The sequence below is a fragment of the Bos grunniens genome, chromosome 6 (assembly GCF_055505025.1).
Source record: "Bos grunniens cultivar Pamir isolate PY7600 chromosome 6, Bosgru_T2T1.0, whole genome shotgun sequence".
In the NCBI taxonomy this organism is placed as follows: domain Eukaryota; kingdom Metazoa; phylum Chordata; class Mammalia; order Artiodactyla; family Bovidae; genus Bos; species Bos grunniens.
In genome coordinates, this window is record NC_141170.1 from 4,332,768 (window position 1) to 4,345,680 (window position 12,913).

At 55.2% G+C, this 12,913-nt stretch overlaps 1 protein-coding gene across 21 annotated transcripts in view; it reads right to left on the reverse strand.

The window, feature by feature from the left end:
- Nucleotides 1-12,913, reverse strand: part of TBC1D14 (TBC1 domain family member 14) — a 109,375-nt gene that overhangs the window by 17,372 nt on the left and 79,090 nt on the right. For 15 of the 21 annotated variants that reach the window (XR_015165116.1, XR_015165115.1, XR_015165118.1 and 12 more), the window contains 6 exons: nucleotides 11,978-12,084; nucleotides 8,055-8,135; nucleotides 6,867-6,961; nucleotides 6,026-6,097; nucleotides 5,065-5,193; nucleotides 3,812-3,921 (listed from right to left, as the gene is read on the reverse strand). Coding sequence is in view for 17 of the 21 variants with exons in the window: in XM_086404674.1 (XP_086260800.1) it covers nucleotides 3,812-3,921; nucleotides 5,065-5,193; nucleotides 6,026-6,097; nucleotides 6,867-6,961; nucleotides 8,055-8,135; nucleotides 11,978-12,084 (594 nt within the window). In the remaining 4 variants the exon portion in view is untranslated. Of the gene's footprint in view, nucleotides 1-3,811; nucleotides 3,922-5,064; nucleotides 5,194-6,025; nucleotides 6,098-6,866; nucleotides 6,962-8,054; nucleotides 8,136-9,464; nucleotides 9,647-11,977; nucleotides 12,085-12,913 lie in introns of those variants that run through there. The other 6 variants (XR_015165117.1, XM_086404663.1, XM_086404662.1 and 3 more) reach the window with 3 other exon arrangements.

Here is a 12,913-nt window from a genome sequence, read left to right on the forward strand (position 1 = left end):
GAGGACGGCCTCAGCAAGTGAATCTGAGTCTCCACCGTGAAGTCTCTGCAGCGCTGGGCAGACGGCAGCCCCTGAACACGTGGGGAGGCGGGCACCCGTGCGAGACACAGGCTGGACTCCGTGCACCTCAGACCCGAGGAAGGGGCCCCTTGGGAGCGGGTGCATCCCTGGGTCCAGGACTCCAAGCCCAGCATGGGGCCGGGCACGGGGGTCACTGAGGACACCGACTGCACTGGGTCCACTGCGGGGGCAGCGAGAAACAGGGGTGCTCTCATGAAGGGAACCCCAACCGCTGTGGGGAGGGGAGAGAGAGGGGTTCTGGAAGAGGGGCTCTCAGACTGGGCAAGACCACGTCTTATAAAACTAATGCAAAAACCCAGGGGGTGGAGAAAGTGTCCCGCGATGGAAGAAGGAGCAAGTCCTAAACGGCTCCTGGCAGGCAGAGAGGTCTCCCATGAGCACCCACACGGCTCACCCAGGACACTCAGCAGCCAAACCGCGGGGCCCACAGCCGTGCAGAGGGCCGGGGGCCCAGGGGGTGGGGGTAGCGACCTGATCTTCTGCAGACACCCGCACAGCCGTGTGTGCCTGAGGCAGCCCTGCCGCTGGGGAGCAGACGTGGCCGGGGAAGGGGCTGGGACACAGCAGAAGCAGGATGAGCACGGAGAGAGGGCCACCTGGGCTGCCCACTGCGGGACGGGCCTCGCTGGCTCCCTCTGTGCTAAAAGGGGACTGCTCCAGGTGCTGTGAAGATGCAACAGGGCAGCGGTGTCTCTGAAACACCAGCCTCTGGGGCAGGTCCTGAGCAACCCTTTCCCTGGGCTTCCTTCCCTCCTTGTTCCTGCTCTGAGCTTCCACCTGCCCGTGAGCACCGCACGGACAGCCTGGGTCCCTGCGGACGCGCTCAGATGTGCACTGCGCGGTTTCCTGGGCTTAGATCAACTCAAATACCTACTAACGACCCCCTGTGCGCCCGGCCCCGCGCTGGGACTGCAAACACAGACAGGGCACCCATGGCCCTGATTCCAGGAAGCAGCCAGGCCCCAGCACCAGCAGAGGCCACACCGCACCCAGGCACCGCGAGCATCCACAGGGCCTCAGGCTCCAAGCACATCACGTCACAAGGTCTAAGGGCAGGAGTCCTTGGAGCGGCCCTGCACCCAGACACCTGCGCTCTGCTCCACGTTCACCACCCACACGTCCGACCCTCGCCGCCCACGCTCACCAACACATAGACTGCAGCTCTGGGGCCCTCCGCACGGGGTATGCTGCCTTGGTTAAGAAATCCCTCAGACTCAACCCACTCCAAGGGGACGCATGCAGGCTCTGGAGCTGGCCCTGAGCTCGAACACCAGCGCTGCCATCCAGCAAGCCAACAACCTCAGGCAAGTCATTCTGCCTTGCCGAGCCTCCATTTCCTCACGTGTCAAACAGATGTCTTACGATTCGCTCCTGGGGCCTGTTCTAAGGGTTGGATAAATGAGATACCGTGAGAAGCGCTAACAGATGCGAGTCCCTGTGGCCTGGGCCCCTCTCCCCCATCACCCTGGAATGAAGCAGAGACGCTCCCTGCAGTACAGCACCCCTCATGCTGCCCGTCGTGGCCGTCACTGACCGCTGCCCTGTAACACCATCGGCACGGAGCAGCAGCAGCCTGGTTTTTTTTTGCACCAAGAAAACAGAAGACTTCAGCATGCTCTCTACACATAATAAAGGCTGGTGAGTATTGTTTCTTACAACTGTTTCTGTCATATACGTTATCTTATATTGCTCCAAACACACGGCCACACACTGCGTCACAACACACAACTGATTTACTTTTGCAAGTCAGGGCAAAAATAAGCTTGAGAGACACTATTCCAGGACAGTGTTTTCCAAAGTTCCTCGTGAGCCGGGAATCCTAAGACTCTAACTCGGTGGCCTAAGCAGATAATGTCAAAGCTGAAGACTCTCATCCCATATGACCCTCCATTGACACTCTTCAGGCCTGGGAATCTGCGAGGTCAGGGTTCACAGTCAAATCTCACAGCACAGGTGCACAAACAGGCGTGTAGCAGGACAGTCTGTGCAAGAGTTGAGTGTTCACAGTGTGGAGAAATCATTTGTTGGTTAAATGGAGGTGACCTTTAACCCTGGCCCCAAACACTCCCAGACAGGCCAGGCCAGCCCAGCCCCCACCAGTGGCGGCTTCGTGGCCTCACGTCTGGACTGACCCACAGTGACACCAGCCCCGACCTCCACACCCTCATCTCCAGCATGAATTCAGCAGAATTCGAACGGTTCCGGGATTCAGGACAGAAGCAACATCCCCCAGGCTTGCTCCCACGGGAGCAGACAAATCAGCTTTACTTAAAGGGCGGGGCCTCATTTCAGAAGACATTTGGCCTTTGCCTTGTAGAGGTAAGCCTTTGCCTCCTGAAACAAGTAGCACAGAGGAAAGCCAAGTCCGCTGTGTGTTCCTAGCAGCTGTGGGCTCACCGCGCACGTTGGTGCAAAAACCCAAACGGCCTCTCGGTCCAGAGACGCCTCCTTCTGCGAGCCGGAGGCCTTCGCAAGGCTGGTGCCCCGTACAGGGCCCTCAGAGGCCAGTCGTCTGGGTGGACAGACGAGGCCACAGGCTCAGGGAGGCTCCTCAGCCGTGCTCGGGCTACAGGGACGTAACGGGAGTGGCCGGAGCTCAGGCGGGATTCCGGGACCCAAGACACCGCTCCCTGTTCCCCAGGAGGCCCTGGCCTCCTCACCTGGTGCCCGGTGGGGGACACCCCAGCCTTTCCAGCCTCTCCTCAGGCAACTAATCCAACCTGCATGAAGACTTCCTGGTCTAGGCTCCAGCAGGAATTCTCTGGAACCCTATATCTGTACGGCCACTTCGATGTCCGACAGGTGCCCTAAAACCACCGTGTCCAACACCGGCTCGGCTCGCCATCCTGCCAAGCCCAGCCTGGCGCGGCTGATGGCACCCGCGGCACCCCTCACGACCACAGTATGCCCCAGGGCCCCGCCTCTGGCCAGTGCGACCCCCCCCGGCCCTCCACCCACTTCTGCGGCCTCAGCTCAAGCCCCGGTCCTTCCCCTTCACTGTCTCTGCCTCCCGGTTCCCCTGCCTCCCTGGGAACCGGAAACTCACTTCTGGGCGGAACCCGCCGCCATCCTCGCCCCAAGTGGAAGCCGCCAGCCTCTCCCTCTGGCCCTTGGACTCCTGCCTGAGCCCCTCAGCTTGGCATCCACGACCCCTGACTCAGCTTCTGGAGCTCGCGCCTGCTGCCCTGGCCCTTTGCAGGAGGCTCCCACATCCCACCCCACCAGCCGTGGCCTGCTGATCCCAGAGTGCGCATGCTAACGGCAGGCCTCGGCTCCAGCTCGGGGTCATCCCCGTGGGCCCTGACGCCCCCACAGGCTGCACGGCCCCCGGTCCAGGCGCTCCTCCAGGTGGGAGCTTTGGACATAAAGTGCCGAGTCTGCCCCCGATCCCAACGGAGAGCCCGCACAGGCCAAGGGCTGAGTGACGTCTCGGGGAGGAACAAGTAAATAGAATCTTGGAAACACAGAGGTCCAAGGCACCTTCCTCCCCTGGAGGGAGTTGGGAAGGACTGGTGAAAGTCACGTGGCATCAAGAGAGGACCAGAGACGAGCTGATAACCGGCAGCCCGGGCTGTGAACACAGGGCGTCTTGGGCTCGGGACAGAAGGGAGACTGTAAAGCAGGAGGTGGGGGGCCACCTGGGCCCCAGAAGAAGCCGGCAGTGAGGAATGAATGATGGGGGCACAGACATGAGAAAACACTCTCAAGATGCATAAAAATGCAGTCTTACCAATCAATTAGGTAGATGTCTGGAGTTAAGTTGTTTTTCTTGAAATGAGCAAATAATTTCGGCAAATTTTCTTCAAAGAATACCTCAAATGCAGCAAAGTACGTCAACATCTGGGGAGAAAATGTGAAATACACTAATAAATACATTATCAGCACGTTTCCAATCTTCAGGGAAAGTCAGTATACTTAATGCCCCTAGATTCCAACAATCATCTTCGTATGTAAACTGCTCACATATATTTACTGGTAACCCTAAACCAGGCAGCGAACCGGCGATTTCTAAACAGGCATAATCTCTAACCTCCCTGTAACGTCACTGTAACTGACTACACCTCATCATTTCTTCAACCTGTAGATAAAAGAACTGAAACCCAGAGTGTTAGAGAGAGTGTTAGTCACTCACTCGTGTCTGACTTCGTGACCCCATGGACTGTGGCCCACTAGGCCCCTCTATCTGTGGGATTCTCCAGGCAGGAACACCGGGTTGGCGCCCTTCCTTCTGCAGAGCAGGTGCGTAACTTGCCTAACGAGGGCGCCTCGCGCGCCTGCAAGGTGCGGCCTCCAACTCGCGCCCTGGCCCGTGGCAAAGGCTGACCCCTGACGGCTCATTCTCCTCCAAGAACCAGAAAGGAATGCGCCATCTAAGGATGATCTGAGGAAACACACAGCCTCCGTGCCGACCCCCGGCCTTCCCAGAGGGGGTGTGATACTGACACTCAGGGAAGGGTGACCGTGGGCCTCCTCACGTGCAGCCCAGGAGACAGCTCGGGAGAAAACACAGAAGGGACAGGGAGCCAGCCACCCCAGCCCACGTCTTGCCGGCACGGGTTCTTCAACTTCCTACGGGGTCTGCGGGAAAGCACGATGCACCAACCAGGGTGCGGCGCCGAAACAGCGGCAGGGCACCGGCCTCCCCCGCGGACCTCCACGTGGGGGAACCGGGCCAAGGGCCTGCTCTGAAACAAAGCAAGGATGTCCGTGTGGGGGCACCCGTCCCCTCTCACGCCAAGGGTTTATTCTCAGAAACACTTGCTGGAAGAATGCATTTCGAAATTCATATGTATGGCTATTAACCGCCCGTTTTTCAGAGTCAACACAGTGCCCCGGTAATCCTCCACGCTGTATAGCACTACTTGCTCTAAGTAACCCCGGGGAGGGGAAAATGGAAGCTTCCCACCGAACAGAAGGGCACAGCTGCTCTTGCTCTGTGCAGACACGGCACCCAGGGCACCACACACACATGGGGATACTTACAAGGCCATGGTCCACTCGGAAAAATGCCATTTGACAGGGTTTATTCAAAAGATTAGAAAAAGCAATGAAGGCATCTGCAGTATCCAAGTTCAAGATCAATACGGCCGCTATGAAGGACATGCCCTGAACCTGAGAGGAGGAAAGAGGGCGGTCAAACCACCGGCAGCCACCGCGGTTGGAGCAGCCCCTGCGTCTCCCTGAAGGAGGAGCCCACATGCCCTTGCGCTGGAAGGGCCCACGCTGCCCCCACCCGCTGCCACCCCCGCAGGCTAGGCCCACGGCCTCGAGGGCCCTGCCCATCCTGACGCAGAGTCGCCGCCCTGCCACGCCGGCCACCTGTCTGCACTCCTTCATTCGCACACCCTCCTCCTGCACCTCACAGACCCGCTGCCTTTGGGAAGGTCCGGCGTCCGGGCACCATGGAAATGCACACCTAAGGGAACACGTCACCCTAAAGCCGTGCCAGCACGCGTCCACTAGCCGCAGAAACCGCAGCAGTGTAATTTTAAAACAGTTACAACTAAAAAGCTTTTTTTGATTTAATGTCGGGGGAAAAAAAAGAATCACATGCAAAACATGAAAATCAAACCCAACTGAAACGTGATCTATGGAGAAGGAAACGGCCACCTGCTCCAGTATTCTTGCTGGGGAAATCTCACGGACCTAGAGGAGCCTGGTGGGCTATATAGTCCACCGGGTCGCAACAAGAGTCGGACTCAACTGAGCGACTAGGCTCGTACGTCAGGCTTTAAAAAAAAAAAAAAAAGATGGATGCCACAGAGTAGCCAGGGCAGCTCAATCTCCCTACGAGGAAACTGAGGCGAGTCATTGACCGTGAGCCTTTCATAGCTCACAAAAATGGGGGCACGTGACCCACCATCTGCTGCTACGGTGAGATGGCGGAGAGCATGACTTTCTTTCTAGAGGAGAACGTCAGAAAATCTCGGAAAGGTTCACTTACATAACCCACATCCGGTCGGTAACAAGTGTACGCGCCCAAAACGCTGTGCAGCATGTCGTGGTACGGGCCACCCTACAAGGACCAACACACGAGACACGTGTCAGCCAGGTCAGCGCGCAGGGCCCGCCGCCGCGGCAGCTCGGCACCGCCACGGCACCAGACAAGTGAACCACTGGCCACGGCTGACGCGCTCGACCCACAAAGTTGCTCTGAAACAAGCTGGTGCGCCGGTGTGAGCACCACACTGGAACAACACCCTTAATCCAGCTGCTGCCGGGTGACTGTACTGCCCCGTCAAGTTCACGGTGACCGGGTACCCAGGCTCTCCAGAGCAGGTAGGTGCCCATGGTCAGTCTGCCTCTGCCTCCAGCCGTACCCTCGTCCTGATGGTTCTCTCTGCCCCCTTGACCCCGCTGCCTGTCACTGTCTGTGTTTACGACGCTTCAGCACGGCAGGTGCAGGCGGCTGACTCATCTGCTGCTGTTCACTCCACTATCCTTTACTGGTTACCCAGTGTGTGCAAAGCATGATGCTAGGAACACGGGCATGGCAGAACCAGACTGGGTATTCCCAAGTCACATTAACCATCCGTCAGAGAGGATTCAGTTCAGTTCACCTCAGTTGCTCAGTCGTGTCTGACTCTTTGCAACCCCATGGACTGCAGCACACCAGGCTTCCCTGTCCATCATTAGTCATCCTTATTTTTAAGAGTCTGAAAGTATTAGCAAAAGACCCACCCTCCCAACAAAGATCCCCAGTACTTTTCAAATCTGATCACAAATGCATGCAATTTGGCATTTTAGACAAAACATACTGAAAGTAACAGATCACCACCACCTACTTGCTGGAAAATGCAGAGACTGGGGAATGTTCTGGAGATGTCCAGTTTAATCAGCTCCAGACTGGCTTCTCTGTCTGCTGCTGAAAAACCAGCATCTGTCAAAAGACCAGGAGTCATCACACCTCTCAGAGGCAAGTCTGTGGAGCGACTGCAAGGCTTCAAACTCTTCAGAGAATCAAACAAGGAAGGGACAGTCTTCAGGAGCATGTGGACCTAATTACAACCTGAGCCTACAGCATCAACAGTTTGCAGAGTTCTTTACTTTAAGAGCAAAAATCTCACAGCACCGTCTAAGGCTAGGTCATCATCAGATATTTTCTAGGGTCTGAAATCACGATCTAATTTGTTATTACCTTATCAACAACTGTTGATAGTTGGAATTAAGGAATTAAGGACAAGTAAGGGAATAAACACAAATGAATTCCAGACATGGATAACATCAGAAAAATCATTTGATCTAGAACATTGCTGCTATAAACGTAGACTATATGGGAGTTACTGCAGTATAACATCACTGTGTGTTATTTGTAACAAATAACTATGGATAACTTGCTTTATATTTTTAAAATTCCAATACCACATGGTATAAAAAACGATCAGCAGAAAAGATACTACTTAACCAACAGAAGCAACCATAATCATTTGTGTGTCGTGGAAAACTCTGAAAGCATAACCTAGGAACAGGCAGTGTTCCCGTCCCTTTGGAAGGCGCTCCAGCTGTCCTCTATAAACCGGCACTTGAGCCCTCCTGGGGGCCAGGCTACTGTCCATCAGCGAACACAGGAAGCCGTACATGATGCCCAGCCCTCCAGCACGTCTGGACACAGACAACTCTCAGGAACTGGTATCATCTGTCTTATAAAAGCTTTTTTTTCTTTAACTCATTTGATCTTAAAAAAAAAAAAAATCCCTTTTTGGGAATTCCCTGGTGGTCTACTGGTTAGGACTCAGGCGCTTAAGCCCAGGTTCAAGGCCAGGTTCCTTAGTCAGGGAACTAAGATCCGGTGTGCCATACTACACAGCCAAAAAAAATTTTTTTAATCCCTTTTCCCATGAAGCTTTCATAAATTTGCACCAACCGCTGTTTCAGTTAAGGAAGTTTTCCTTGTTAAGTAATAATGATGTGCATAATATTTACAACTTGTATAGCTGACCAAAAGAACCCACTGGTGTTGCCGCCACACACACCTTCGGTCTCCGCTTCAGAGCCTCCCGTGCTAAAGGACCGCCACCGCTCCTTTGCTCGGGCGAGACAGATGTCGAAGAGCTCTGGAAGAAAAGCCTTCGGTAAGTTATCACGTGCACACCAGAGAATACACTGCCGCCTCGTTCAAATAATTAAAGTTCAACCACAGACTCCACGATTATAGCTACTTCCTCCCTTCTGGCCGGAAGGCACTTCTGTTTTCTAAAGACATCACCATATACAAAGAAATACACAAAATGCCACTATCATGAGGTCGCTCAGTCGTGTCCGACCCTTTTGTGACCCCATGGACTGCAGCCCACCAGGCTCCTCCATCCGTGGAATTTTCTAGGCAAGAGTACCGGAGTGGGTTGCCATTTCCTTCTCCAGGGGATCTTCCCGACCCAGGGATGGAACCCGGGTCTCCTGCGTTGTGGGCAGACGCTTTACTGTCTGAGCCGCCAGGGAAGCCCAAACGTCACTACGCCTGGTTTCTCACACCACCCACCCGTAAAGCTGTTTTGTTTTGATGTGTTCGATGAGGCTATGGCCTCACTAGACTCTGAGCTCCGGGGTGAGACTGTGAGGGTCTCTGGTCATGTCTGAATCCAGAACAAACAGCACTGGGACAGACACAGACCAGGACACTCAGTGAGCACATGACCGATGAACAAAGCAGGAAACAAGCAGAAAACCCATCTGGTTTCAAATAAAGACAAGATGGAAGCGCTACCCCCAGGCCCAGTCCTCCTGGGCTTATTGCCTGAAAGCGCAGGAGGGTGAAAGCAACACAGGCATAAGTTTCAAAATAAGTCTTCCCAGTGGCAGCAAGGCTCACCAGGCAACTGCCAGTCTTCACATCTGGGACGTATTTACTCATTCTTCTCTTCGGGCAGTCTGGCCATGGTGAAACAACTTGAGCTCACAAACCTCACTGCGTATGCAGACCTCCACGGCCCACCCTTCCTCAGAGACTGAACCCAGAGACACCTCCGAGCCTCTGCTGCCCCCACCCAGCCCCCGCGCCTCCCGGCTCCTCTGGCTCGAACACTGCCCAGCCACTGGCTGCCCTGGATCAGGAACAATCACTGAGACTTAACTGCTGCTACCCAGAGAATTCCTACCACTTTATTCTTCCCTTCAGTACTTCTGGAATATAAAGCGAAGCACAACTGCCCCCCAGACAGTAAATGCTATTTTTAAAAATATAAGTCAAATTCTAGTAACACTATTGTGTTGTAACAAGCTAAATTCTGATTACCAACCTCCTGCTAACCTTGTAAAGGAAGGACCTGACGTACAATCTACGCTTGTCTGTAAGAGCAGAACAACTGTGAAACGTAACATCACATTCACGTCATATTAACCTGGAAGGCAGCGGGTGTCTGAACTCAGCTGCTTGTGGGACAAACCTGGGGGTGTGCTGAGCCGGAGGACACAGGGTCTGGGGCGCCCCTGCTCACTCTGCTTCCAGGAGGCGGGCGGAGCTCTGCTCATCTTGGCAGGAGGTGGAGGAAAGCCACCACGTGGCCCGACCACTGGGAGCCGCTCCCCAGTGAGGCGCCCGACAGTTACAGCACAGACGCAGGCAGCCCTGGGGAACATGGGGCAAAGGGCAGTTTCCACAACACCGCCACGCTTTAGCTGGCGTGCGTGTGTGGGGAGAGAGGGAGTTCAAACAGTGACCCCACCTTCTTCCTGGAGGAGCTTCGAAGTACAAGGCTAACTCCCTCAAAGGTGAAGGTAACGGTACTACCAGGCTGACTTTCAGTGAGTTTCCAATTGCACAGCCACAGAAACAGCAAAACCTTGGGGCTTCCCAAACCGCAGCCTGGGCTTCAGGGTTAGCTGACTAACCTGTCAGGGTGGCTGACTTCCTCAGTAGGGAAACAAGGCCAACAGTCCCTGCCCCTCAGACTGCGGTCAACGTTCACGGAGACGTGAGAAAGGGCCTACCCGATGCCTGGCCTCAAGAGGGGGCTTCAAGCTCATCAGTGCAGCCACGGTGGCTTCAATACACAGCCAACCTTGAGGTTAAGGAGGACCCAATAAGGCAGCATTCACACTCATCCGCCTGCTCCTTCATTCATCCAGCAAACACTCCCTGAGGGCCTGACTGCAGAGGTTGTGCAGGGTTTCGGGTGACGAAGGCACAGCATGAGGCCCCACCCTGCTGAGCACCAAGTGAGGTGGGCACCTGACTTCAGCTACACAAGAAAGACACGATTTAAATAAAACCGTCCAGTGTCGAGACTTACGCAGACTGTCAAGGCATGGAGCTGACTAATCAAGCCATTTAGCCTGATACACTGATATAGACTATGGAGGACTTTAATTTAAATGAAATCAGTGCAGCCGACAGTGAGAACGAAAAATTAAATAGAATACACACACTCAGAGCATGCTGCATTGCGCCCAGCAGGCTTAGAGCCACTGACACGTTTAGAAATTCTCAAGAACAGGGACTGAGACAAACTGTGGTCCATTCTCCAGACGCTGACTTCTGGGGAAGCTTTTGTGAAACCATTTCCACAAGTAATGTTACCCATCTTTTCACCTACAGATGTTAAGTTTGGGGCAGGTATGGACTAACAACGACAAAAAAATGGAACTCTGAGGAGATGACAAAGAAAAGAACCAGTAACCATCCACCCAACCAGCTGTCACTACTCAAGAGGAAGAACACTGCTGGCCAGGGCTGAAATGACAGTGTAAGATCGGTATCTTACAAAATAAAACTTACAACAACAGTATGAACCCCAGCCATGGAGAAGCTACAAACCAATCTATTTTACACTCAAGGGCCTTCAAGAGGGTAAAAAAAAAAAGCCAGCCACCACGAACTCTACAAGCTGGGCACTAATACAGAGGAGATAAGGGAAGAGTTCCTGGCCTGGGCAGTGTAGACTGCAGAGAGGAAATTCGATATTACTTTCATCAACAACTGTCGGTTGTTGTAAGGAACCGAAGTAAGGACAAGTAAGGCAATAAACACAAATGAATTCCAGACAAGAAAACACCAAAAAAAACCACAACAAAGAACCTGATCTAGAACACTGCAGGTCTAAATGTAGAATATGTTTATTCCAGACTGCAGACAGAGGGGAAGGGAGGGAAGTAAAGATTCCTGTTTCCCAGACACTTCATTGTGAGCCCGAGCTCCTAGGGTGGGTTTCACTCTGGGTCACAGCCTGCAGAGCGCTGGATAGGGAGGGAGCGAAGCAGTGGACACCCTTGTGGAAGAAAATCCCGCCCGAACTGTACGAGGGCATGCGGTGGGACGAACAGCCCTGAGAAAGCACGGTCCAGGAACTCCCTGGTGGTCGGTGGCTAGGATTCGGGGCTTTCACTGCTGTGGACCAGGGTTCCATCCCTACTCTGGGAACTAAGATCCCACAAGCTGCACAGCATGGCACCTCCAAAAAATGAGGGTACAGGGCTCCCCTCCCTCTGGACTGAAGCTACTAGACCCTCAAGGACGTGGCAGGAGCAGAGGGTGCCGTCCCCACTAAGCTGCTCACGTAGAAGACGCCGGGGCCAGGCGGGACGACAAACGCCACAAACACGGCACCTCCACAGAGAGAAACACCCCACACCACTCTCCCATCCCCGTCGAGCTTGCTTTCCACACAGCTCGAGGAGAGATCTCGGCGTGACTCAGCCCACCAGTGTTCCCCGCCGCGTGTCAGGGAGGATCACCGGCTCAGGAGGGAGGCGGGCGTTGGTTCTGAGCCACCAGATGACTGAGGCACCCGGGGTGCACCCGGGGTCCCTAATGCACCGCCTCCCAGAGGGCATGCTGGCCTCTAGAAAGACATGGCTTCGTGGCAACGGCTGCCTTTCTTCCTGAGCGGGCACATGGGGAGAGAGACGCCCCAGGACGGAGGCCAGGCTCCCCGGGCCGAGGACCACGCGAGCCACTCACCGTGAGTGATGTTTAACTCGTTGCCAATGGCTAAGCTCCAGACCTTGCCTCTCACGCTGGGAGGGATTCCCTGCCACCACAAATCTCGAACTTTTCTAGAGCACCACCTGGATGAAAAAGGAAGCGTGAGCTTATGAGTTTGTTCTCAGTGAAGAAACACTTGTCTGCCCACATGCTTAACCCCAAGCCACAGAGGTGAATGTCACAGCCCTGGCCTCAGGGGGCTCACAGTTCACCGATCGTACAGACCAGGAGACCAACGACTGCCTTCCACTGGGCAGTGACCGTGCCACTGCAGGCACTGCTCACGCAGAGACGGGCACCAGCAACCAGAGGGCCCCAGAGCGCTGTTCCAAAGCCAGAGTCTGCCTGACAGCAGCATTCTGAGCAGATGAAGACTGCGAAGGGATTTCTGAGTGGAAAGCACAGGAACAAGAGACGACCTGGCCCGCTCCGGGAACCGCACACAGCTGGGCAAACACTGGCGGGGGTGGGGGGGCAGGTGGCACCACCGCAGAGCGGCAGGGGGCAGGCAGACCCCAGGGCCCCGTGACGGGAGCCGCCCATCACCGCACCGCTGCACGCGGGCGAAGCGCTCAGGCAACGACTGCTGGACTCTAATGGCTGGAGCCCGCGAACTCACACTGCTCTGAGCTGCACGGAGGCGCTGCGTCTGCTGTGCACAGTGAACACACACCGCTAACAGACCGGGACAAGCGCAAAGGTGCCGAAGACGCAACACAGCGCTTCTCAGTACGGGGTGAGGGTGGAGAGGAGCACGGGGTGAGGGGTGGAGGAGCACGGGGTGAGGGCGGAGAGGAACGTGGGCTGAGGGCGGAGAGGAGCACGGGCTGAGGGGCGGAGGAGCACGGGGTGAGGGTGGAGAGGAGCACGGGCTGAGGGCGGAGGGGAGCATGGGAGGAGGGATGGAGGAGC